This window comes from Diceros bicornis, chromosome 19 (genome assembly GCF_020826845.1).
Source record: "Diceros bicornis minor isolate mBicDic1 chromosome 19, mDicBic1.mat.cur, whole genome shotgun sequence".
Classification (NCBI taxonomy): Eukaryota; Metazoa; Chordata; class Mammalia; order Perissodactyla; family Rhinocerotidae; genus Diceros; species Diceros bicornis.
Window position 1 is genome coordinate 33,318,754 of NC_080758.1, and position 26,531 is coordinate 33,345,284.

The window sequence follows — 26,531 nt, forward strand, 5'->3', positions numbered from 1 at the left end:
AGGATACATTTGGCCACAAATGACAGAAAACCCAGAATAACAGTGTCTCTCCAAAATAGAAGCACTTTTCTTTTCCATGTAATAAGCAGTCCAGGGCCCATACTGCTTTGTCTTGTGGAGTCCTCCTCTGTGGGTAGTTTCTGCCTCATGGTCTACTCCTTTCCACTCGTTGCTTAGTCATTCTTTTTTTTTTGTGAGTAAGATCAGCCCTGAGCTAACATCTGCCAATCCTCCTGTTTTTGCTGAGGAAGACTGGCCCTGAGCTAACATCTGTGCCCATCTTCCTCCACTTGATATGGGACGCCGCCACAGCATGGCCTGACAAGCGGTGCCTCAGTGTGCGCCTGGGGTCCGAACCCCGGGCCGCCAGCAGCGCAGTGCAAGCACTTAACTGCTATATGCCACGGGGCTGGCCCCTAGTCATTCTTAATAGGTGGTTTTTCAACTCATAGGCCAAGATGGTTGTTGGAGCTCCAACTAGCCTGTCCATATTCTAGTCAGCAGGAAGAAAGAATGGTAAAATTGCACACAACGCTTCTGCTAACATCTCATCGGCCAGAATTGGAAAATGTAGTCTTGGTTCTAAGCCCAGATGAAAATCAGGGCTTCTGTTACAATGTCTAAGAAAGAAGAAGAGATGGACAGTGGGGCAACTGGCTTCAACCCTGGAATGCCTCATATAGTCCTCTTAAGAGTGCAGAAAATGTTGAATTGATGAACTAAGCTCTGTGTTGCCCAGCTTTCTGCCAATCTGGTAAATCCTGGATCCTCTCTGAATGATGGGCTGTGGCTGCTTATGCAGATGTCGTGAGACCTACTTACTGTCTTCTCTGTTCTAGGCACCATGCCAGATGTTGGGGGTACTGTGGTGAGGAAGTTGACATGGTTCCCCCCTGCTCCCTACAGGTAGGGTCTTTAGGAGGAGACCATACAGTGTGGGGAACACTCTTGGAGAAGGACATGGGGCCACTGGGACACACAGGCAATGGGGGAAGGTTTGGAGAGAAAGAGATCTCTTAGCTGAGATCGAAGGATAAATTAGAATTGGCCAAAAGAGAGATGGGTGTCTGAAAAGACTGTTTTAGGTAGGAACAGAATGAGCAAAAGGTGTAAAGGTGAGAAAGTACAACCTGTTCTGACTGTAGTTCAGAACAGCTGTGAGAGATGAGGCTGGAAGGGGAGACAAGACCCTGATCCCGAAAGGGCTTGTACACCATTTAAAAAAGTTTAGACCTATCCTATAGTTTAGTCTATCCTTTAGACTACCAGAGGTGGGAAAATTGCCTCCATTTAGACCAGGGAGCTCTGGAAGGAGTTCAGGACAGGGAGTGACACGATCGGATTTTCTTTCTGGAAGGTCCTTCTTGGTGCAGTGTAAGGAGTAGAGTGGAGGTAGGAGTGAGTCAAGGCTAGAGGTGAGATGTCTGGTTGGGCTGTTGCAGTTATCCAGAGGAGGGATGATGTTGGCTGGAATTAATGGGAATGAGTAGATGGAGCTGAAAGCCGTTTTGGAGGTCGCGTGAACAGACTTGGTGATAGTTCTAGGGAAGGAGCCCCCAAGAGTGATGGCCACATTTCTCACTTGAGAATTCAGGGGAAAGGGAGTGAGTCTGGTTTTGCACACATGGAGAATTTTGAATGTGTATGGGACATCCGAGGGGAGAGACATCTAGTACGTTTGGATAGATGAGTCTGAAGCTCAAGAAGAGGGAGCGAGAGGCATCAGAGTGAATGAGATTACTCAGGGAGAGTGGGTAGTAGAGGAACAAGAGAGCCTAGGACGAAACCCTGTGGAACCCCCAAAGGACAGGTGAAAGAAGAGGAAGTTGCCAAGGAGAAGGCAGGCTAAAGAAGGCCTGGCGAGAGAGGCGGGAGGATGTGCTCCTTGGAAGCCAAAGGAAGAGTGTTTCTTGATAAAGCTTCAAAAGCTGCTGTGAGGCTGAGTGAAATGAGAACGAGGCATGCCCGTGGGTTTAGTGATTTGGTCGTTGCTGATCCAGGAGAGTGCTTCAGTGGAATGACTGGGCGTGAAAGTGGCTTGCTGTGGCTTGAAGAATGAGGCACAGTCAGCGAGGGGAATGGGATGTCCGCAGCTCTTCCCAAGTGTTCACCTGTGTAGTGGGGAAGAAAGTGCATTGGTTGGATGAGCTGTCAAAAGCTTTTTATTGTTGAGCCTGCTTAAATGGTTGTAAGTAAGGGCCTGTGGTGAGGGGGAGGTGGGAGGACAGAGAGGAGAGAGGGAGATCAATGGAGTGAGGTCTCAGAGCAGGTGGGAGGGAAGGGCATGGCGAGCATGTGGGTGTCGCCCAATGTGCTGTCTTGGGGATGGTTGTCCTTTCAGCAGCAAAGGCCCCTGTGGCCCTTTGTAAATATCGTCTGGAGGTGGAATTGCTCATGGCCAGAGTTAGGTTTTAAAAAGCTGAATCTACTACACACACATATACATGCACCCTTTTTTGTCTTTTTCTGGAGCTCTTTGGTGTGGAGTGCACTTACCTATGGAGGTACTTTAAGGAAGCAGTCCATCTGGAGTGGAGCTGAACACTTTTTCTGTAGATCACATAATTGTTAGGAAGCTTTTGAAGACAGGGTGTGGTCATATTGGAGATGATTCTAAACTTTCAGTGTAGGGTTCCTCCTCCTGTTTGATCCTTTGTTCAGACAATTGACCTTGTCAAACGGGGTTAGTGTTAGAAACAGCTAGAAATATTTTCTTTGCTATTCCTAACACTACACACAGACACACATACATACATATATATTTTTTCTCAGTAGGAACTCAGATGAAAACCTACTTGGCTTTTTCACTGAGAGGAACACGTAGGTCCCTCACACTCTTATTAAGGATAAATCTGTCACTGGTAATTTCTCTCCTGGGGACATGTCTGTAAGTGGGGGAGTCGATTGCCCTGGCAGCTGCTACAGGGCTTGATGAAAAAGATAGCAGGCACCATATTTAGCAGAAAGGTTAGGCTTAGCCTAATGACGTTCCTCTGGGACAAGGTTTGTAATTTGCATCTAAAGCAATGCAAAAAATAGTTTGTGCAATTTACGGAGTCACTCAGTAAAGCAAACTTACGATTCTGAGTACCAGTGGAAAGGACAGAGTTATTGGAAGCGTAACCAGCCAGTGCATTGACCACTACCTTTTAATGAAATTTCCTTGGAAATGAGAAAGAGAAGAAAAGCCTAGTGGTTGGTACCACTTTTCTTTCCCTAGTTTTAAGCTCCTCTGAGGCAAACATGAACTGCATAATGACATTTCTGTCAACTATGGACCACATATACTATGGTGGTCCCATAAGATTAGTACCATAGAGCCTAGGTGTGTAGTAGGCTATACCATCTTGGTTTGTGTAAGTACGCTCTGTGATGTTCGCACAATGACGAAATTGCCTGATGACACATTTCTCAGAATGTATCCATGTTGTTAAGTGACACATGATTGTATTAATATATTTTCTTTGTTAGGTACAAAACTGAGTGGGCATCTGGTAAAGAAATGGGTTGTGGGGTGAGTCGTATCTGCTTGGAGCCTGGTTGGCATAGTGCTAAGTGCTCCTGTCCAGTCAGGCCACAGCCACACTTTTTTTGATCAAGCTCTGACATTGTCACTTGTGGATGTCACTGCAGAGTCTTGAGAAACATTGAGGTCAGAGGTTGGGCCCCTGACACCAACTCGTGACTGAAAGAGAGCCTCAAAAGGATGCTGTCCGGTAAGCTTTTGTAAGCCCAAGTCAGGCCTTCAGGATAAGAGGGAGAGGGAAGACGTAGAGTTTTCCACTTAGAGAATAACAGTGAAAAAGTTCTACAAATGCTGTTCCAGACTGAGCCGAGTCCTTCCCCAGGCCATGAAAATCCAGGCCTTGACCACAAGCAGCTTCTCCTCCCACGCTGTTGCTCCCTCTGGTCTTCCCTCGCTGCCTTCTCTTGCTTCTGTTGAAGGAAGGCTTCTGTGCTGTTCTGAGCCCCAGGTTGGTACTGGGGTTGGCTCCTGGGCAGTTTTGGCAGGAAGAGGGGATGCCTTTCTTGGAAGGCTGGTAGGGGATGCCTTTCTAGCATGAGTTTCTCCAGAATGTCCACAGGTCTTACCTGAGCCCTTGGTACCCAGGACACTGTGTCTCTCACCCTGAGTGCTTTTGCCTTTCCTGATAGGGTCTAAGTGAACCAGAGGCCTTGGAGGGAGCTTTTATTTTTCCTTCCTTTTAAAACAACACTCGTGTTTCCTGTTTGTAGCAGCGTGACAGCTCCTTTGGGAAATGGCTAAGGGACTGTGAGAAGATGGGCAGTGGTTCAGACAGAATCTGAGAGACAGAGTCTGCTCCACTCAATCTCTGTTCTGGGCCCTTGGCTTGAAAAGGAAGGAAGGAAGGAAAGAGCAGGGGATGCCTGGGAGCTGGGCTGAGATGGCTTAAACAGGCAAGACAGCCTCTTCCCTCTGCCCTGTGCTGGTCCCAGAGCTACTAAGCTGGGTCCTCACACTCACCTCCCAGCAGGGAGGGGGCGGGAGTGAACACTAGTCTGATCCTGCTTCAAGGGCCACCGTGGAGGCAGGGACGTGGGTCCTTGCACATGAACTGGAAATCAGAGTGAGTTCTGTCATACTCGCCGTGCAGTCAGGACACTTTGGTCCATAGTGGGTCAGGTGGAATTAATTAGCTCATTAGTTCAACAAATCTTTGGGTGCCTGCTGTATTCCAGGCACTGCTCAGTGCAGTGGGAAACAAGAAGCCCATGGCTGCTGACACACCACCATGTCTGACGTGTATGTAATGTTTTAACCATGTACCACAGCTTGCACAAACTTACTGAGTTATACACAGGTATTGATAGGTCTGTGATAAAGCATGCACAAGAAAGAAAATATGAACGAGATAAATAGAAATAAGTTCTAATATTTCCTCCTACACCTTAGTGGCTTGCGTTGCACGCATTCCACTTCAGAGAGCACTAGCATGTACTGCTGCCTTTGTGTTTCAGACCTCCACCTTCCATGTAGCTTTGGGAAGTGGATCATTTTGAGTTGGGGCTGCCTGTTGCATGAATGGAAGGTGTGAAAGAGGAAGCAAGGCAGGCAGATGCTGAGCTCTCATAATTGGTTAGCACACGGGCCCAGCAAGGCCTGATGACCACCATTCTTTCCCCACTCCACCCTCCTTGGGAAGGGTGCCTTAAGGTTCTCATGCTCCTGTCCTTTATGCTGTGGTCAGGCTCCTGAGGGGTGGCGTGTTGTTATTCAGTCCCTTTATAGTTTTCATAGATGTTGACTTGGGTCATCCCACCAGCCATCAGAGATAAAGGATCCTTTCCCCACTGGAAGACCAGAGAACGGAGGCCTGTGCTGAGTGTGATGAGCATCAGAGCCGGGACCTGGGCTCTGCCTTCCCTGACTGGCTGCTGCCTCCTACTGCAGAAAGTCCTCCTTGACATCTGCCTGTCTCGCCATCCCCTGGAGGAGCAAACCAATGAACAGGCTTGGCACCTCTGACTTTTGGTTCAGCTCCTTCAGACTCGTTCCTTCAGGGAGTTTACTTCATTTCTTAGTTGTTCATCCCAGGCCCCCTGTTGTCTTGGTAACAACAATCACAGTGTCTTTGTGACGGTTCTCTTTTACGACTTTTTGTCTCAGAATACCTCGCTTCACTTCACTGTTCCCTAGCAAGGAAGGAGAGGAGCCTGATAGTGCTGGGCTAAGGTTCATAAAAAGACCTGGAAGGTCCAGAGACTCAGTACAGAGCCAAGCTCCCTGTTCTCCTCTGCAGGGGCTCTGCCTGGGCTCCTTCCTGTCCTTGTGAGTGTCCTTGACAACAGGATGGGTAAGTTAAAAATAACCTTGTGCTGGGCCTTCTGTGTGTGGTGTGAGTGTGAGTGTGTGCGCGCGCATGCGTGCAGGGGTCGTCTTGCGTGCTGTGCTCGAGCTCAGTCCCTGTGGCTTCTAGATGCTCCCAGAGAGCATCTGTGGGAGGCCTCGGTAGGGCCCAGGTGCTTGCATGTTGCAGCCCTACTGTTTAGGGGTCAGATCTAGATAATCTCGCAGCCTCGTCACCTCGTAGGTGTTAATGTTAAAGAATGGAGAGCCATTTTGAATGCCTTGGTCTTCATTCAGTCTAACTGCAGAGGGATAGTCCTGGAGGTGTTGCCGTGTTTGGGAACCTCTTGGGGCTGTGGAATAGGACACAGCCCTGGGTGGGAGTTTGGTTGGATCTCTTCAGGGAACCCCCACAGGTAAAGAGAGCCCTTTCTGGGCCCCTTCTATAAGATGAGAACATCAGAGTACAGAGGCGTTTGGGTGACTTGTCCAGATCCCCCTGGCTCAGCTGCAGCAGAGTAAGGAGCAGGGACCCATCATCAGAAGCTGTGGCTCTTTCCGTCAGATCCTACTGACGAGGCCACCTCGTTAGGTCCATTACTAAAGCCCCCTCTTTGTATCAGCAGTTCCGCAGTAGTTAAGATCCTCTGTTTGGTGGTGTTATCACAGTGGTAAGTTAATTTAGAAATAGCCATCTCCATGAGGGCAGGGGCTGGGTATCTCTTTACCACACCTGGAATTAATTCCTTGCTTCCTCCCTCCATCCTTCCTTCCATCTGTTAGTAAGTATTTTGCTGTGTGCCAGGTGTGGGGATGTCACGAGAACAAGGTGTCATGGTTGCATCTTTAGGGAGCAACAGACAATTTTGAAAATCTCCCCCTAAGTCCTCTTTGTGGTCAGTGCCGAGAAGGTCTGAGTATTAGGAGAGGGAATGACTAGGGTGGGAGTGGGGCTAGAGAAGGCTGGGAGAACATATTCATGACATGAAGTACTTACATCTGGAATGTATGAAAAACTCCCACAAATAATAGAAAGGCAGCCAGAAAATGCTATAGAAAACTGGCCAAGGACTTGACAGACACTTCACAAAAGATATCCAGATGGCCAATAAACATATGAAATGGTGTGCAATTTCATATATCTGTTAGGGAAATTCAAGTTGTTAGTTCAACTTACAAAATATAAGTGTTGCTGTGTATGCACACATAGATAAATGAAATCTTTGAAGATGTGGTGAAACATCCTCCTGCCATTTCTAATTTACTTCATTCTGAATTTCTTACTGAAAAGTAAAATGGTTTCCAAGATGCTTAACTAAAAGGAAATCTAGTGGGATGAACACAGTGAAGTCAGAAGACCTGGGTTAACGCGATTTGGGGCCAGCCACTGAACTTCTCAGAGTCCCTGTCTCCTTGTTTGTGTAAATAGGGATCTTCCTGTCTTCCTTCCCTTCCTCTAGAACTGCTCTAAGGTTCACAATTATGGGAAATGCTCTTAAAACTGTGAAAGACTCCACAAATACAAAGTGTTATTGTTACTCTCTCTACTTCTAAGTGATTTGATTTCTCCTCTACCTCTTCTCACAGCAGCTATTCTAAATTTTCCTGAGAAATAAACACCGAGTAGTAGGATGGTCCCTAGCATTCAGAGCAGCCTGCTCCTTGGTCCTTCGGATCAAGAGCCTGTTGCTGGCATGGCTCTAGTCCCCTCACACTGGCTGGGGAGCAGGGTGAGTTCCTACAGGCATTCCTTACGTGGCTGGGGCCTGGACAGCAGCTCTGTGAGTGATATTGCAGGGTCTGCTAATGCCCAGGCCTGATGACAAGGAAAAGACAGAGACGCACCAGTTCTGGTGAAGCATTGACTCGAGCGAGCAGTACTATGTGGATCCCACGCTTACTGGGGCTGGCCTCCTCACAGAGTGCTGTTGTGAAGTCTGGAAGCAACACTGTGGGCTTTGGGGAGTCCAGTGAGGGGCAATAGCCTGTACACCCAGCTTTCCCTGAGAGGGCCTGGCCAGAGTTACTGGTGGCTCTGAGTGCACAGCATGTTGTGGCAGAGCAGGGACTGCTCCCTGTATGTTTTGGGTGTTGGTTGAAAGGGGTTTTTCAGAGGTGGATGGGTCTTCCTGGTGCCCACAGCCGAACCTTTATAGGCAATAAGCCCGGAATACCTGCAGCAAGGGCAGGGTCAGGAATGAGGCCCTGATGAAATCCAGCCACAGCCCCCTTTTGCATTCTTTGGATGCAGAGCAGGCCCTTTCTTCCTCTTCTGGACTGTTGCCTCCCTGGTTCTCTTGTAAGGCAAGGAGGATTGAGCAGATCACGGCTGGTTCTCATCCTCCCGTGGTGCAGATGCACGCGGGAGAGCTGGCTGCTTGGGCACAAGTCAGAACAGTGTCGGATTGCTGTGAGTCCCATCTCTTCTGTCACCTGACTGTTCCAGGTCCTCAGGCCTGTTTGGGGTCTTTTCCCACAGATCTCCTGTGATAGGCGTGTACAGCAAGCTACTTAGCATTTTTGACCTTTTCTTCTTCTGTTTTTCTGCTGTGTAGGAGTCAGAGTCAGAAGCAAAGGTAGATGGAGAGACCGCATCAGACAGTGAGAGCCGAGCAGAAGCTTCTCCCCCACTAATCCCTGCAGATGATACCCCGGAGGTCCTCAACAGGGCCCTTTCCAGCTTGTCTTCAAGGTAACCTGGCTTAATGATGCAGGTGCTTGTTGGAGGCCTTGCACTGTGTCCAAGTGCCATGGAAGACCCAGAGTCCTCAGAGAGTCTGCGGTCTATTAAAAAGTGTGTGGGGGGGCCGGCCCGGTGGCGCAAGCGGTTGGGTGCGCGCGCTCCGCTGTGGCGGCCCGGGGTTCGCTGGTTCGGATCCCGGGCGTGCACCGACGCACTGCTTTGGCAAGCCATGCTGTGGCGGCATCCCATATAAAGTGGAGGAGGATGGGCACAGATGTTAGCCCAGGGCCGTCTTCCTCGGCAAAAAAAGAGGAGGATTGGCGGATGTTAGCACAGGGCTGATCTCCTCACAAAAAAAAAAAAAAAAGTGTGTGGGGCAGACCTGCCCACTTGCAGTGGCCACAGTCTCCCCTGCCTCTGCCCAGGGCTCCACTGAGTGTCATGTAGGGCTTAACAGCAGCTATGAGCACAGCCTGGAAGGATCCAGCCCTTGAAGGGTGCTCTAGGCTGGGCTGAGAGGCGCAGTCCAAGGGGGAGGAACGTGTGGACAAAAGGCTGGTGGTGGGCAAGGTTGCTGACACAGTCATGAAGAGAAATGGTCCTTGGGGTTTGTGACTAATGAGTGGGCTGCTTCTCACTGAGGAGCCCAACTTGCTAGTTCAAAGTTTAGTTTTCCCTCTCCCACACACATCATTGTGAACATTCCTTAAATTCTTCTGGAAGAATTGAGAAACATCTCAGCTTCGGTGAATCTAGGGTTAAAATTTTGGTCCCTTGAGACTCTGGTCCCTCCAATACCAACTATGTGAGTAGATTAAAAATATAAACTGAAAGACCCCAAAACATTATCTAAAAGTGTTCCTGTGTGTGCCTTCTACACACGTGTCCCTTTGAAAAGCTGTGTTGTGCAGTGGTTGAGGACATGGATTCTGGAGCCAGACTCCTAGGGTTCAAATCCCAGCTTCACCACTACTGTATGACATGTGTGTCCATTTCCTTATCTGTGAAAGCTAGTAGTGTTGAGAGTTGGGTGAATTAGTATATGTAAAGTCCTTGTAAAAGTGCCTGGTGCATATTTGTGATAGGTATAATTATTATTGCTTAATATTCTTATCACCATAATGACGCAGGGGCAGAGCAGTGTAGGATTCTGCTGCAGGAAAAATGTGCATAGTTTTTTCTTCAGGTAGAGATGGCCATAGAAGCCATCCAAGTAGATGGCACTACATTCGCCTTGGGATTTTTTGCCTGATTCCTTCATTAAGACTTAAGCTGGGTGTATTTTTCTGTAGGCCTTGGAGCACCTGCTGAGTTTGCTGTGGGTGAGGCGATGGCTGTAGTGGCCCTGCTCCCACCAGCATGTGACTAGTGCCTCCATCAAAGTGAAGAAGGTGCTCTGGAAAGGATTGACCTCAGGGCTCTTCTCATCCCAGAAAGAGCCATCCCCCTCAGGGTTTGTGCTTCGGTTCTTTCTGGGCTCCTAACGTATTTTCTCCTTCGCCTCCTCTCTAACTTAGATGGAAGAACTGGTGGGTGAGAGGCATCCTGACTTTGGCCATGATTGCATTTTTCTTCGTCATCATTTATCTGGGACCATTGGTTTTAATGATGATTGTAAGTACCCTTTGCATGCTGTTTTAGTTTTGCCTTCGGTTTTTCGCAGGATTGGTCATCTTGAGTACCAGGTGGTGTACTGGTTCTGGGAATCATTTGGGGTCCAGGCTCCTCAGAACATTTCTGCTTTAGAATATCCATGACTTCTCACCTTTCATTAGCCAACTGGAGGGACATTGGTGTAGCCGTTGTAAAGATTTCTCTTCATTTTAACAAGTGACTTTACTGTTTCAACTGTTTGATTAAACGGTGACCCTGGCCATGACTCTGTGTGACTGAATTTTGTATCTTGTTTTCCTGGGGCCTCACTCACAGGCTTAGGACTTTCATTAACCAATCACCATCCACTGTGCTACTCTCAGTCTTCCCACTGTTGTGGACAGGGTCCGGTGACTGACAGGTGACTGCTGAGCAAAGCAATTGGGCTATTTCTATTCAAAGTCAAAAGAGGAAGAGACTGATCAAGTCCTGGGAGGTTCTAGAATAAAAAGTTAATTGAAACTTCAAGAGCGTCTATTTATTGTGAAAAATTGGAACTACTCCTTGTGACACAAAGGGCTATATTGCCATTGTGGGATGGTGTGAGAGAGAAAGGAGGAGGAGAGCAGAATCATCATAGGACTGACACTTTTCTTAAATATAATAGTTTTTCTTGAAGGCCCATGGCCTGTTGGTTTCTGTTTCCAAAGATCGTAAGAATTGGGGAGTTAGCAAGTGTTCTGTTTTTGTCCTGCAGGTGCTGTGTGTTCAGATTAAGTGTTTCCACGAGATTATCACTATTGGCTACAATGTTTACCACTCCTATGACCTGCCCTGGTTCAGGACCCTCAGCTGGTAAGCTCTCTAGCCCCACAGGGACCCTTAACACATTTGGATGATAAGTGTTTGTGGTAGGTATTTACAGTGGTGGGGTGGGGGGAGTGATGGCCACAGACTTGCACAGCACCTTTGAGACCCGAGTATTTCATAGGCCAGACTGTGTGGAGTCTTTAGTCTTCAGGAGTCTTGAGTAGTTACCAGGAGTCTGGAATTCTCCTGAGAAGAAACCAGACTGGCTGCATCTGTGACCACATTTGCCTCAGTATTTGGATTCTTTAGACTTTGCACAATGGCCCCCCTTTTCTAGATGAGCATATTTTTCATATCCCAGCATCCCACGGGATGTCTGGGAGTTGTCAATGCTGGTGTTGCTATCTCTGGAACTTGGTTTCCTCATCCTTAAAACAGATGGTTAAGATGTAGTTGTTTTCAAACTGTGATTTTGGAGCCCTAGCTCCTTGGAGGTGCCTGAGTGGGCAGGAGTACGACTGAATGCGTAGGATCTGGCCTCCTCAGGGAAGCTCGGCTTTCTCCCTCCCCGAGGAAAGGGCTCGGCTGTCTTAAAGCAAAAACCAATCAAAACCGGTAGTGCAGATGATGTCTGGGACCCCTTTCCTGACCTGAAACACTGCTTTATTGGCCATACCGTCCTCAGGCTGTGACGGGCTAGCAGAGCACAGCCCAGTGCTGAGACGGCTTGGGGCAAATATGGACCCTTCTCGCCCTGCGGTGCTGGGACTCAGGGATTAATTCTATGACTCAGTAGACCAGAAAGTAGTGTTTTGGGCCCCAGCAAGCCCCTTGGTCATGGCCAAGGGAGCTGACGTGCTCAGACTTGGGCTGGACACATCTTTCCAGAAGTACTTCCCCATTGCCCAGCAGCATAGGCTGCCTCGTAGTCTCCATGTGGACTTGTGCTTGCCACCTGGGTTAAGATGTAGATGTCTCTTGTGGCTGTTCCATAGCTGGAAAGCAGTGTTTTGAATTTTGTTAACTTAGGATGTCTGAATCCTGACTGTGGTCACTATCCAAAGGAAATGTTTTTCATGTAACAGAAAATAAATCCAATATGGGAGTTCTTGAATTAAACAAAAAAATGAGAGAGAGAAGCTCTCCCCTCTCTTCCCTATCTCAGGATCCTTGTTGAGCGTTGGGAGTGGCGGCTGCGTGCTCCCATTCTTGGAAGCACATCAGAGGCTGCAAAGGACTAGGAGCCATGGCTTCTCCTTTCCCTGAGCTCCAATTGAGGAGAGAGGATATAAACAAGTGAAGGGTTAATGCTAGTGGAAGATTTACATGTCAGAACCACATGTGAAGAAATGGATAAGTGAAGAAGATGCCCTAGGCAGGGAAAAGACAGGTGGCAAAGCCAGAGTAAACGATTTTGATAGGCATGCAAGGTTCCTGTTGGGATGAGTGGAAATAAGACTGGGGAGGCAGGATGCCGTGTGTTTTGGAGGGTTATCTTATGGTTTGAGTGTTCTTACAGGGGCAAACTGTCCCAAGTTTGTGATAAATGGAGTGAATGAAAGCTGCCACAAGGTTCTAGGTAAACTTCTCACGTACGGTGTCACCAGAGAACAGGGAGCCGTGGTCTGCTTGTCTCTCTGAGCTGCCCCCGGGGTCTCAAGGGTTGGGTGGACTGCTGCTCTGGTTCGCTCCTCGGGGTTTTCTGATAGCCTCGCTGTAAAGGAGAGGCTGCGTGTGCTTCCCATAGCAGTGACCTGTCTTCATTTACAGGTACTTCCTACTGTGTGTAAATTATTTCTTCTATGGTGAAACAGTGACGGATTACTTCTTCACTCTGGTCCAGAGAGAGGAGCCTTTGCGGATTCTCAGTAAATACCACCGGTTCATTTCCTTTACTCTCTATCTAATAGGTATGCATTAAGCAGTTCACCTGTTCTTGTGTCTGTCTTGTTTTCATATGTCTGCTGCTGAGTAGGAGTCGGGGGATTTCTTGACTAATGTAAAGTTTTGATGGCGTTTACTCTGACCGTGCAGGGGAGCAGAGCTGATGCCTCTGCCTTTCGTCAGCCGTAGCAGCTCTTTGCTAAGAGAAATGAGGCTGAGGAGCATTGTTAGTGTGGGGACTACAATCTATGCCACCTGTCTTGTGTTCCACCCTCCATTGGAGGACAGCATAGCATGGTCCTGTCCTGACTCTCCTGTTGGCAGAGATTCTGTGGTGTGACCAAAACAAAAACCACCCTGGAACTTATGTATAAAAATAAGTCGCGGGGGCCGGCCCCGTGGCTTAACAGTTAAGTTCGCATGCTCCGCTACTGGCGGCCCGAGTTCGGATCCCAGGCACGCACCGTCGCACCGCTTGTCCAGCCGTGCTGAGGTGGCGTCCCACATACAGCAACTAGAAGGATGTGCAACTATGACATACAACTATCTACTGGGGCTTTGGGGAGAAAAAGGGGAAAAAAAGGAGGAGGATTGGCAATGGATGTTAGCTCAGGGTGGGTCTTCCTCACAAAAAAAAAAAAAAGTCGCCATCTTCAGAGAGTCATTTTAGGAGACTAGGAGACTGCCTTGAAGGACATTGCAGTATGGTGGAAATTTTACTAATTTGGGTTTAAGAAGACTCTTACCTCAGAGAGCTGGGAGCTTAATCTTTCTGAGTCTTAGCTCTTTTGTAATCTGGAACTAAAATTGCCGAGTTACTATGAGGATTAAATCAGATACAGTAAAATTTGACAAACAGTAAAGTGCTGTGTCAATCTAGACTCAGTGAAGACTGTACCCTAGGGCCGGCCCCGCGGCTTAGAGGTTAAGTGCGCACGCTCCGCTGCTGGCCGCCCTGGTTCGGATCCTGGGTGCACACCAACGCACCGCTTTTCCGTCCATGCTGAGGCCGCGTCCCACATGCAGCAACTAGAAGGATGTGCAGCTATGACACAACTATCTACTGGGGCTTTGGGGGGGGGGTGGATAAATAAATCTTTAAAAAAAAAAAAAGACTGTACACTAGTTCTAGTAATGCTATTGTTTTTCATAATTACCTTCAAAGCCAGTTTGAGGCACATGAGAAATTTGTTCTGACTTAAATTTGTCTGACCTATTTTTTATAAGATTGATGGCAATACTTGGCTCTGTGAGTGACACCTGGCTATTAAAATACAAAATCCATGGTCAGGGGCCTGTTGCCATTGAGGATATTCAGAGAGCATGCCTCAGACCCTGAAAGCAGCCCCCACAGAGGGAGGTCAGGGGTCTGGATTGGTGACATGCTCTGTTCTGGGCAGGACTGGTTTTGAGGGGCCCAGCTTGCTTCTGGGTGAAAGTCCCTTTCCTTCCTGGAGAAGCTGGGGCCTGCAGATCTTTTTTTTGACACCATATGGGTCAATGTGAGAGAGATGGTAAGGGTGGCCTTGAGCCCATACCAGGTGGCTCCCCCCCGCCACCAGACCTATTCTCTAGGACAGGGGTACAGGGGCTGGCAGAATTTTTCGTAAAGGTGCAGATAATAAATATTTTAGGCTTTGGGGGCCATAGGTTCTCTGTTGCAACTCCTCAGTTCTGTCCTTGTAGCACAAGAGGAACCCTAGACAGTCTGTAAAGAAAGGGGCATGGCTGTGTTCCACTAAAATTTTATTTATAAAAGCAGGTAGCTGGCCTGACCATTGTTTGCTAGCCCCTGCTCTAGGATCAAAACAATCATCTTTGGTGAACAGGGACCTAAATTAAGTGTAGTCTGCAAGATTTTAAAATATTGCGTTCCTTGGATTGTCTTGAAGGAGTTATTGTTTTCTTCTGACTGCTATCTGAATAACTACTAGTTTTTCTTCCCTGGGCTTTGGAATTGTGCCCTTGTTAACTGCTGCCAGAAAATTAGCCAAAGGACCACTTAGCATGGCTAAAGGAAATGACTAGAATAGAGATAAGTGCAGAATGTGATTCTTTTTGCTCTTTCTCCTCTGCCCTCCTCAAACTAGGATTCTGCATGTTTGTACTGAGTCTGGTCAAGAAGCATTATCGACTCCAGTTCTACATGGTAAGGGAATGTATGTGTGTGTGGGAATTCTTGGCTTAAATGAAGTTCTGCAGAAACTCAACAGACCTCTCATCCTTTCTGTGATAAATTAAAACTTCTGAAATGCAGTCTGTTCTGTATGCATCTAGAACCCAGAGCATGAAGGAAGAGGGCCTATTTAAGTTGGCGGCTCTACATCCACCTACCCAATCACTGTTACTTAATTCACACCCTAAGCAGTCTCTCCTCTAAGACCAGAAGGTGGGCTCCAGGGGAAGCTTCAGGCATTGCCCACAGGTACCCAACTTGCTGCATCACTCCCTCAATTTGAAAACATCCCCTCTCTGAGTACCCCAAGCACTCAATAAATACTTAGTAAAAAAATGAAAAGTACCCAGGCTCTTGGAACACAGAAGGACTCACTCACTGGTGGTCTGTGTGGTCCCTGCTCTTGATGGGAACTGTGGCTGGGGGACAGAGTTACTCCCAGAAGCCTGTTCTGTATCTTTTCACTTCCACTAAGACAGGTACAGAACCAGTTCTTTCCTACCTGTTTCTCAGCAGTTTTCTGTTTGGTATTGATTGTTACTTGAAGTTCCTTTCAAGGTAAACTGATAGATAAAGTGTCTTCTTTTCCTTTGTTTGCAGTTTGGCTGGACCCATGTAACGTTACTGATCGTTGTAACCCAGTCCCATCTTGTCATCCACAACCTGTTTGAAGGAATGATCTGGTGAGTGATGTCAGTGGGGGGGATTTTCCCTTTCATTTTGTGGGTGTTTCTCATGTACAGGGGGCTGAGAACACCTGCCTTACCCTCTAAGGCTGTGGTTCTCACCTTGAGCGACATCAGAATCCCCTGCAGGGCTGGTTACAGCACAGATTGCTGGGCCCCACTACTGAAGTTTCTGCCTCAGGAGATCTGGGGTGGGGCCTGAGGTTTTGAATTTCTAGTACATTCCCAGCTGTGCTGCTGGGCAGGACCTTTGAGAACCACTTTGAGAACCACTGTTCTAGGCTAACAGGTACACGGATATTTAAAGAATCAAAGACAATGCAACTGTGTGGCAACAAATATGAAAATTAGAGGAAGATTTCATGATTTCCTGGCAAAATGTAAACTACTAAAAGTCCTGAAGAAGAAAATTTAAATAGATCAGTAACTACAGAATAACGTTGAAAATTGCGTAAGAATCCGCACCTGGAAAAAGAAGCAACCAGAGATAACAGCTGAGTTTTATCTCCCCTTAATACAAAAGCTGATAGGCGTAGGGAAGGAGAAACAAGAGTGATAATCTGATTTTTTTTAATGATTGTAGATAAACCATTGTAAGTAAACTGTTAGTAAATAGACTCTGACAATGTTTCAAAAGAATGATATACTGTTACTTAGTAGATTTTATTCCAGAAATGCAATGGTTTGAACAGGAAACCTGTCAGCATTGATAGAAGTCAGCAGGCTGACTGAAGAAGCTAGATGATCTTAGTGAAAAAGTGAAGGCATATCCTAGTGTGTATAAGGGATAGGTACTAAAATATTGTGGCTAAGACCCCAGACTGTGCCTCTCTTTGCAGATCTCAGAATGAGGATCCATCTCCTGAGGAATAAATTAGGAAATGTATGTAAAGTGCTTAGAACGGAGACTAGCTCATATAGATGTTAGCCTTAGGCATTATTGTGTTTAAAACAATGATCATGGCCTGGGGAGGCACACAGCTCCTTCCCTTGTTTCAGAATTTTTGTTAGGTGATTCTAAAGAGTGGCTCAGCCTAAGTCCTTATCTTTAGGGCCAGACATACCACTTGGTTCTACAGTGAATCATATTAAAATCTCGAGTTATTGGTTTTCAGACTCAGCCTACAAGACTTAATTATAGTTGCAGAGCAGAGAATATGTACTAGAAGACTCGACGAAGTAATTAATATTGTAGTGGGGTTGGGAGGGTACAGACACTCTAAATCTCTCCCTTAACAGACTGGAAGTCAGAAAATATTGCCTAGAGTTCATGGGCCAGGAAATCGAGATTTATATATATGATGTTAAACCGTAATAAAGGAAATGAAAAAGCAAGTGACTCTCAGAGAGTGGAGCATGAGGAGAGGAGGGAGATGGTCCAGGTGTGGAAACTGCCCCCTTTTTCACAGTGGGGTGAGCAGACCCACAGGGGAGGCAGAGAAGTCTAGCTGTGTGTGTGGTGGTTTTGCTCTCAGTGTGATCCTGGGGAAGGGCAGGGCTCACTAGAGCTAATCATAAACAGTAAAAAAAAAAAAAAAAAACAGTAGGTAAACTATGAAATAGACATAAAATATATCACTTAGAGTTATGAAAGTAACTACTAGAAGAAGAAAAGTCAGCAATGATTAAAAATAGTTATTTTGGAAAGACAAAATCATCCCGTTTGCAACAACATGGTTGGACCTTGAGGGTATTATGTTAAGCGAGATAAGCCAGACAGAGAAAGACCAATACCACATGATCTCACTCATATATGGAAGATAAACAAACACATGGACAAAGAGAACAGATCAGTGGTTACCAGAGGGGAAGGGGGTTGGGAGTAAGCAGAAGCGGTAAAGGGGCATGTATGTATGGTGACGGATAAAAATTAGACTATTGATGGTGAGCACGACGCAGTCTATATAGAAACTGCTAAATAATAATGTACACTTGAAATTTTACAATGTTATAAAACATTGTGACCTCAATTTAAAAAAAAGGTAGTGGGCTGGCCCTGTGGCTTAGCGCTTAAGTGCGCGCTCTCCGCTACTGGCGGCCCGGGTTTGGATCCGGGCGCGCACCGAGGCACCGCTTCTCCGGCCATGCTGAGGCCACATACAGCAACTAGAAGGATGTGCAACTATGGCATACAACTATCTACTGGGGCTTTGCGGGGGGGGAAAAGGAGGAGGATTGGCAATAGATGTTAGCTCAGAGCCGGTCTTCCTCAGCAAAAAGAGGAGGATTAGCACGGATGTTAGCTCAGGGCTGATCTTCCTCACAAAAAAAGAAAAAGTTATTTTGGAGAATGGAGGTAGGGATGGGGGAAACAAAACTGTTTTTTTCTCTCCTTTACAGTTTAAATTTATATCATCATGTGCATATATTACTTTATAATGAAAAAAGAACAAATGCATTTTATAGAATACCACCTCCATTTATTCAGTAGTCATTCAGTAAATGTTTGAATGCCTGCTATGTGCCAGGTACTAGGTATGGCTCATATGATATTTTATTTCCTTTTAACTTATTCCTTAATGGGTAATGAGTACTCTGTGGGTTCTTTTGGTACTGGAATTTATGAATGGCATTGTTTTGTGGACTTCTGAGGCATTGTCACTGTGGTAGAATTGATCCTTACTTGTGTTATTTCCTAGGTTCATTGTCCCCATCTCTTGTGTGATCTGCAATGACATCATGGCCTATATGTTTGGTTTCTTCTTTGGTCGGACCCCACTCATCAAGGTAAATGGGTCATCCCAACATGAACTATCACCATGAGGGAAGGGTGGTGCTGTCAGTATGAGGAGATCAGCTTGGGAGCAGAGAGGAAATCTAGCTGGTGTGTATGTGTTCACGTCATTCTGGAGAAAGGCTGGTGATAAATTAGTTTTAAGAGAAAAGCCGAAGGAAGACATTGACAACTACTTATAGGAAAGAAAGATCTAATAGAGAAAATATTTTTATACACTGTATAGGTAGACTTTTGGGGCTTCGATCTGAATTTGAGTGTTGTCATTTAATTAGTGTCTTGTTTTATAATAGAATTAAATTATTTGAATGACCAATTGCAAGAGAAGGGACACTGAGGGGTATCAGGCAGGGAATAAGGAACCAAGTGTGGGGATCTTTTAGAAGGTGAGGTGATTAACAGTGAGGTTTTTTTCTATAGTAGGAAGATTTTTAACAAGTAATCATTGTTCCCAAAGCTAGAGTTATCAAAATGCGCTTTGCTCAGAACTTGCTTTCTGTCCACAGTTGTCCCCGAAGAAGACTTGGGAAGGCTTCATTGGGGGCTTCTTTGCTACTGTGGTGTTTGGCCTTCTGGTAGGTTGTGGCTCCCGGCTGGGTGGGGGAGTGGACAGAGGCCTCACACCCACCTTCAAAGCCTGTCCAGGGCTAGAGAGCATGTTGCCTGAGGCCAAGGACTCTGTCCTGTTGAATGGTAACCTCGCCCTGCAGAGGGGCACGAGCATGGCACACTCCGTAACTGGCACAGGCAGCGCCCTCTGTCCTTTATCCACCAGCTCTCAAGCAGAGTCTTGGCAGTTGAGGAGCTGGGGCTGTGCACACCTCATACTCCTTTCATGCTGAGGCATGGCGACACTCAGCAGGTGGCATTCTTGTCCAGGCATTTGATATCTCAGGGTCGGGGTGACTGGCACCTGAGAGTGAGAGGTGAGGTGAGATATGCCACTCAGCTCAGATTTTCTCCTTTGTGTGCCCTGCTTGGAGGTGGATGATCTTCCAGCCCTTTCTAGAGCACCATTCCCTGTTCTGACCCTCAGGCCAGTCTCTCCTTTTTCAGCGTTGTCCAGCTGTCCTTCGTTGCTAACTCCCCTACTTTATTGCTCTTCAGCCTTCTTCCTGGCTGTCTGCCTCTCATTCTACCACTCCCCCAGCCTGCCTCCAGTCAGCGCTAAGTTTATAGATCCCAAGAAAAATGGACCATAGCTCCCCTAAATGGGGAGAAACTTCTTGTAGCTCTTTGCTCAAATTCCTTCAGGTCTTTCCTACATTTATTCAGGACCTGGGTATTTGGGCAAGTGTGTGTGAGACCTCAGTGGGCTATGAACCTCCCCCCCCCCCCCCCCCCCGCCAAATTCAGGTGAAATACACGTGTGTTGAAACCTAAACTTCTGATTTAGTGCATAGGAATGTGGTCAAACCAGGTGTCTGCTACCCAGGCAGGATGGCTGGAAGTTGTCTCCCTTGCCCGTCTCTCTGTTCTTCATTCTCAGCTGTCCTATGTGATGTCTGGGTACAGATGCTTTGTCTGCCCCGTGGAGTACAACAATGACACCAACAGCTTCACTGTGGACTGTGAGCCCTCGTACCTGTTTCGCCTGCAGGAGTACAACATTCCTGGGGTGATCCAGTCGCTCCTTGGCTGGGTATGTGCCACTCACATGGGGTGAACTGTCCGTGGTTGGATAGTGACTACAAAGAGAGAGCCCCCTCTTCACCACTACCTTCCTCCCTCCCCAATGATGTTATTTGCCTTTTTCACTTTTTTTTTTTTTAATTTTTTTTATAGAAGACCCTCATCAGTGGAGAGGGCTTCTTTTTTTTTTTTTTGTGAGGAAGATCAGCCCTGAGCTAACATCCATGCTAATCCTCCTCTTTTTGCTGAGGAAGACTGGCTCTGAGCTAACATCTATTGCCAATCCTCCTCCTTTTTTTTCCCCCCAAAGCCCCCATGGATAGTTATATGTCGTAGTTGTACATCCTTCTAGTTGCTGTATGTGGGATGCGGCCTCAACATGGCCGGAGATGTGGTGCCTCGGTGCGCGCCTGGGATCCGGGCCCGGGCCGCCAGTAGCGGAGCGCGCGCGCCGTTAACCGATAAGCCACCGGGCCGGCCCTGCCTTTTTCATTTTATTGACATTTGCCACAATGGTGCAAAAGCAGTGGTGGGTAAACCTGTTGGCACCTTAGCATGCGTGAAGACAGTGGCACCAAAGTGGACTGAGTCATTGGATTCTTCATGCCACACACTTACAGTAAAAATAAGCCAGTTCCTCTTGAGTATCTTTGATAAAACAGTAAAATTATTTTTATTGAATCTTGACTCTTGAGTACACACCTTTGTAATACTCTGTACCAAAATGGAAAGTATGCATAAAATGCTTCTGCTAAATACTGAAGTCCAGTGCTTTCCTAAAAGCAGAACATGTGTACACTTGTTTTAGTTTTGAGCTGGACTATCTGCTTTTTTATAGGAACATAATGTTTACTTGAAAAGAACTGACAAACTATAGTTTTTCAGACTGGGATATTCGGCAGACGTTTTTCTTGAAAATGAACAAAGTGAGCCTGTCACTTCAGGGAAAACAACTGACAGTAACTGTTACCAATGAGAAAATTTGACTTTCAAGTGAAAATTAGAGTTTTGGAAATCGTATACCTGCCACTGTGAGCTTGATAGCTTCCTAATACCTACATGCTTTTCTGGTGAGATTGATGGTGATTTTAACATATGATGTTTTGACATGGTATTGTGAAATGTGTCTATTTGGAAGATTTACATGACTCATTGAACCAGTATTTTCGAAATGGCCAATGCATGGTGTTGCACAGTCATGCTTGGGTAAAAGATCCATTCAAAGTGCAAGATAGACTGATGGGTTTTAATATAAGAGTACAGAAAGTTTATTGGTGGGATTTCAGATTCCATATTGCACCAGATTTTTAAGAAATTACCACTTGTCAAGTTCTGGTGTGTGTCAAAGAAGAATACCCACAATTCTCTGAAGAGACAGTACTAAGATATTCTTCCTTTTTTCAATGACGTATCTGTGTAAAGCTGGAGTTTCTTCATAGACTTCAACTAAAGCAACATATCACAACAGACTGAATGCAGAATATCTTAATGTCTTCTCTTAAGCCAGACATTAGAGATTTACAAAATAAAAAATCCAGTCTTCTTACCTATTTGGTTTTTTGGGGAAAATATAGTTAGTTTCATAAAGAGCTATTTTTGTTAACAAGTAATGACGCTGGCTTGTAGGCATCTTGACCTTTACTTCATTTGTTCTTTTCAGAAAACAGTCCGGATGTACCCCTTCCAGATTCACAGCATTGCCCTCTCCACCTTTGCCTCGCTCATCGGCCCCTTTGGAGGATTCTTCGCAAGTGGATTCAAACGAGCCTTTAAAATCAAAGTAGGAAAACCCTATTCTTTGTTCTTCTCGTTGTCTCCCAGCCAGGTGCCTCTTCACTCATCTCCTGTCTTCTTCCTCCTGTCCTGCCCCGTCAGCCACCACCTGCTTCAAAATACCGGGCTATAAACCATGACTATTAGTGTGTGCTCTTCTTCCATGCAGAGAATTTAGGCAGGTTAAATGAAAATACAATGTTTTCAAGAAAATTCAGTAGTTGGATTTTCAGTTTATTTGTTAATATATCTTGTATCTTTCTTCCAAAGAAGCATTTTGTAGTTTAGTAAGATTGTGTCCTATTATAGCCTCATCATTTGAACCACTGCTTACTTCTCACTTTCTGTTGCCCTCAGCTACTCAGGATAGTAGCTGGACCTGAGGTGGGACCACAGGCCAGGGTTTGATCTTGGCTGAGCCCAGGCTCACCAGTCCCTCCCCTGCCTCTAACAGGACTTTGCCAACACCATTCCTGGCCATGGAGGCATCATGGATCGCTTTGACTGCCAGTATCTGATGGCCACCTTTGTCAATGTGTACATCGCCAGTTTTATCAGGTACAGTGCCATTCCATCTGAACATAGTAGGTGGATTTTTAAGTATGGTGAAAATCTAGAATTTTAGCTTCATCTCAGTTTGAGTATAAAGCATCCCAAATATGAAAGCAGTTTTCAGTTGCTACTATTTATGGATTCTGTGAGGCTCCCCCCACCCTCTGTTAGTAGAGAATCCAGAGAGGGGGAGCAGCCACTTGGATAATCAGGCCCTAGAAGTTGCTGGGCCCCCCGCTCAGTGCTGTTTCTGCATTGTTCTTTCCAGGGGCCCGAATCCGAGCAAGCTGATTCAGCAGTTCCTGACCTTGCGGCCAGATCAGCAGCTCCACATCTTCAACACGCTTAAGTCTCACCTAACCGACAAGGGGATGCTGATGGCCGCCACGGAGGATGAATAGGGGCCACGCAGGGTCGGGAGAGCAGGAGCAGGACCGAGCGAGGGGCAGGGCTCCAAGGCAAGCCCAGCTGTGTGACGTAGACGATGACAAGGCTTCAACTCACTGTCTTTTTTTTTTTTTTTTTTGTAGAGTGTTTTTTATTTGTGAGTTAAAAAGAAATCTGTATATACAGTCTGTGTGCTTATGATTTGGGTTGTGAGTAAACTATAGCTTTGAGTTGGAAAGAAGTCACAGAGGTAAAACCATGGTGTTTTTTAAACAAAAGGTTTTGACAACCGAGAAGACAGTGTTGCCCAGCTCGGGAACATCTGCTTGGCGCTTCTAGCTGCAATCAGTTGAACTGTTTCTGGGCTCGAGCAGAGAGTGGACATACATCTGTGGCCGACAGTTCAGGGGACCCCTGCCGTGTTGGTAGCTGCCCCCGAGCAGGGAACAGGAGCATGGCTTGGATGTCTTTGCTGCTGGAGAGCTATCACCTGGGCTTCTCAATAGTCCCTGGCTTGGAGCTGCAGGAGGGTTGCCTTCTCCAGGCCGGAAGGATGAAGGCTTAGTAATCAGATAAGCATTCTCTCCACACACAATCCTGCGGAGCATGAGCTCTGCTTTCTGATATGGGTTCACCTTACTTCATCACACACTGAAAGAAGGTTTCAGCTTTTATTTTCTTCAGAAAGCACGAAAAATTATTTATAATAGTCTGGGGAAAAAAAAACCACACTGTAATATTTCAGGTGTGTGCAGTAGAATGTACTGTAACCGAGCCCTTTCCCACAGGTTTTAGGGTCAGGTGGCTCCTGTAGGGCAGTCCAGCTAACCGTGTCTTTTCGGGGGCGACGCCATTCACCTTTGTGCTGTAGACTTGCTGCTGAATCCTTCCTGGGGGCTTTCCCGTTAGGCAGGGGGCAGAGGGCTTCTGGTTCTTGCACCTTTTGCCTGACCGACCACCCATGTAGCTGCTGTGTTGTATATATATTACTCTTAAGGCAAGTGTGTATCTGTGTGTGTTTTAAAAATCACTTATTTCTTATAGTGATTTCAAGTGTACCATGACTTCACTGAAACCACAAAGTCCTGCTTTAAACTCTGGAAAACCTAACCCGATTAGAGATTTGACTGTTGTGAAGATTAAATGCACACTTTTTATATAATGTGACCAGTTTAAATGTAGTTTGTATTTTACTAGGGGACCTTTTTCTTTTAAACTGTGATTTATTTTTTTCCCTTCCTAGTTACAGGGGTGGACTTTGGGAAGACAAGTTCTTTGTTGGGACAACGAGTAAGGAAGTGCAGGAGAGAGAACTTGGTGCCCAAATGTGTTAAATTATTCTGTGCCACGGTTGTTCCTCTTGCCAAATGAGGGTGTAATGGTTTGCTTTGGCACCTTGGTCTGGTGCTGGTTGCTTTGTTTCTGTTTAAATCAGCCTTCCTGCCTCCCTGAAAGCCCACAGTCAGCCCAGACCACCGGAGCGTCCAGCTCAAGGCAGACCCCTCTCGACGTATCAGCTGACAATCACTGCGTGACCTCCACATGCAGGCAGCATTGAGGCACCCTCCTTCTGAGCTTTTCCTTCCATTTTACACTTGGCTTTTCTTTTTCACGTCCAAGGGCCCCTTAAAAACAAAATGTATTTTTGCACAGGGGTTTCAGTCCTGGCTCTGTGACCCTGGGCAGGGCGCATCGCTCTCTGGGTCCTTACTTTCTGAACTATCTTCTAATTCCAGCATTCCGTGGTTCTGGCTGAGCAAGTTCATGTCATGGGCTGCTGTGGGTGTTGTCATGTCCTGGGCACCCAAAAAGCAGGTGCTTTCAGGCCTTTTCTAAATGCTTGTCCTTATGATGAGTCAGTATCTCAGCAACAGTGGAGGCGATTAGTAACGAATCAGTTTTCTTATTGAAGAGTGAACTTGGTTCCCCAAACCAGGGACAGAAGGGCACCTCATTTGTCTCTGTTGCCCCATTTTGGGCATATGGTGGGGTCCTTGGTTGCTAAGGCCCAGCAGCAGAGAGGCACTCTTGAATAGGGCTGCCTTTGGAATCAGGGAGCCTGGTACATTCCTTTGTGGAAGTGGTCACTGTTGGGGGGTCCTGGGATGCTGGGAAACTGAAGCTGGATGCTCATCAGAGCTGCTAGCAAGAAGGCGAGAGGGTCAGCTTGGGTTTATTTTCTTCTGATTTCCCCACGTGCTTTCTGGTGAAATAAGGAATTTTCTAGTTGAGTAGCCTGGAGAGCAACACCGCCTTGTGTCTATATAGCGCAGTGGTTTTCTTTCTCCCATTTATTGAAGATATTTCACCGTACAGATAAGATTCAAGAGACTGTTTGAACATACACCTGTGCAGATGTTAATGAACAGCATAACTTGCTTCAGATCCATTGTTTTGTGTGTATGAGAAATAAAATGTGACTGAAACTGTGGGCACTCCCTTGTGAATTCAGTTTCTCACTGCCGTGCGTGATTTTGTTTCCCACTTGTTTTTGTATTTGTTAATATTGTGCAGTCCTGATTTAGAGATTTTTGTTGTGTTTTCCAATTTGAATCCTGTACATTCTCACAACAGCCTTCTGAGGTACCTCAGGCGAGAGTCGTGAGCACCTTCCCAGTGAGGAAGCTGAGGGCTGGAGAGGGGAGAGAGCTTCCCCAGGGTCATGTGGTAGAGTCAAGACTGATTCCGTCTTGCACTCCGCCTGCCAGGACAAGGACTAGATCGTCCCCAGCCCCACTTGCCTTTGAGGAAGTGGCACGAGTGTACCTGAAGTTTGCAGAGTTCATTCCCTCAAGCTTAGGAGGCCTGACCTGTGCACCAGGTGAGGGCTTAAGTTGCAGTTAGCTCATAACTGGTGACATGAGGTGATGACCAAGAATGTCACAGAAACCAGGGAGTGTCTGCGGAGGGCTGAGCCTGGGCGTCCTCCCTGTGGGTTCTACTTGGGACACCTGAATCTTTTCCCTTTGTGTGCGCAGGCCACCGCCGTAACTGCGCTCAGCATTGAAAAAGTACACATTTGTGTTTTACTCCTGAAAGCGAAACCCTCTAAGGCAGCCTGGGCCTTATTTATGTGTATTATTTCTTGCCTGTTTCATATTCTGAGCATTTTAGTAGCTGTAGTATAACTATATTTAAAACGTATTTACTCTTAGTGTTGTAGAATTCTATAATGTATGTTTGAAGCTAGTGTCTCTCAAGGGGCAAATTATAACTTTTAACCTTCACAGGTGGACTTGGAAACCCTTTTTATGGTATTTATTTTTTCCTACTGGGCTTCTTATCCTGTAGCTTGACTTATATTATGCAAGAAGATTCCAAAAATATATTTTAAGCGAGACTAAAACAGACCCCGTGGTTTGAGTCTAAGTTAGTTGCTGAGTTGGCTGGAGGCTGATTTGAATGGATCCTTGAGTTCAGATCTTCAAACTGTCACTGAGTCCCCAGCAGGCTCAGGAGCATCCCCACTGTTGACATGGGTGGGCGGGGGAGGATGTGAATGGCTCAGGGCAAAGAGCGGCACTGTTGGAAAACTTCAGCAGTGGCCTTGCTCCGTAAGAAGCCCGCCCGAGTCGGTTTCCAAGGGAGTAGATTTTCATTACTCGAGCAAATGTGATAGGTCATTGCTGAAACCTCTTTCTGTGTCGCTAATGCCTTAGGCATTATTGCCTTTTGTCTTTTGGAGTATCTCCCATCTGTGCCCACCTTGTGATCATGTGCTGAGAAAAGGGTGGAGTGGAGTAGGCAAGGGCAACATCACTTAGACCCAGGGTTCCTGTTCTTCCATAGTCAGGGAGGGGAGGAAAGGTGAA

General features: G+C 46.6%; 1 protein-coding gene across 3 annotated transcripts in view; it reads left to right on the forward strand.

Moving 5' to 3' along the window:
• Positions 1–25,154, forward strand: part of CDS2 (CDP-diacylglycerol synthase 2) — a 54,015-nt gene extending 28,861 nt beyond the window's left edge. For 2 of the 3 annotated variants that reach the window (XM_058563161.1, XM_058563162.1), the window contains exons 2-13: positions 8,365–8,501; positions 10,010–10,106; positions 10,843–10,940; positions 12,666–12,805; positions 14,870–14,928; positions 15,556–15,638; positions 18,281–18,368; positions 18,882–18,950; positions 19,865–20,017; positions 21,668–21,787; positions 22,235–22,338; positions 22,601–25,154. In XM_058563161.1, the coding sequence (XP_058419144.1) occupies positions 8,365–8,501; positions 10,010–10,106; positions 10,843–10,940; positions 12,666–12,805; positions 14,870–14,928; positions 15,556–15,638; positions 18,281–18,368; positions 18,882–18,950; positions 19,865–20,017; positions 21,668–21,787; positions 22,235–22,338; positions 22,601–22,733 (1,281 nt within the window). In that variant the 3' untranslated portion in view covers positions 22,734–25,154. Of the gene's footprint in view, positions 1–7,425; positions 7,540–8,364; positions 8,502–10,009; positions 10,107–10,842; positions 10,941–12,665; positions 12,806–14,869; positions 14,929–15,555; positions 15,639–18,280; positions 18,369–18,881; positions 18,951–19,864; positions 20,018–21,667; positions 21,788–22,234; positions 22,339–22,600 lie in introns of those variants that run through there. The other variant, XM_058563160.1, reaches the window with a different exon arrangement.
• Positions 25,155–26,531: the final 1,377 nt, after the last annotated feature.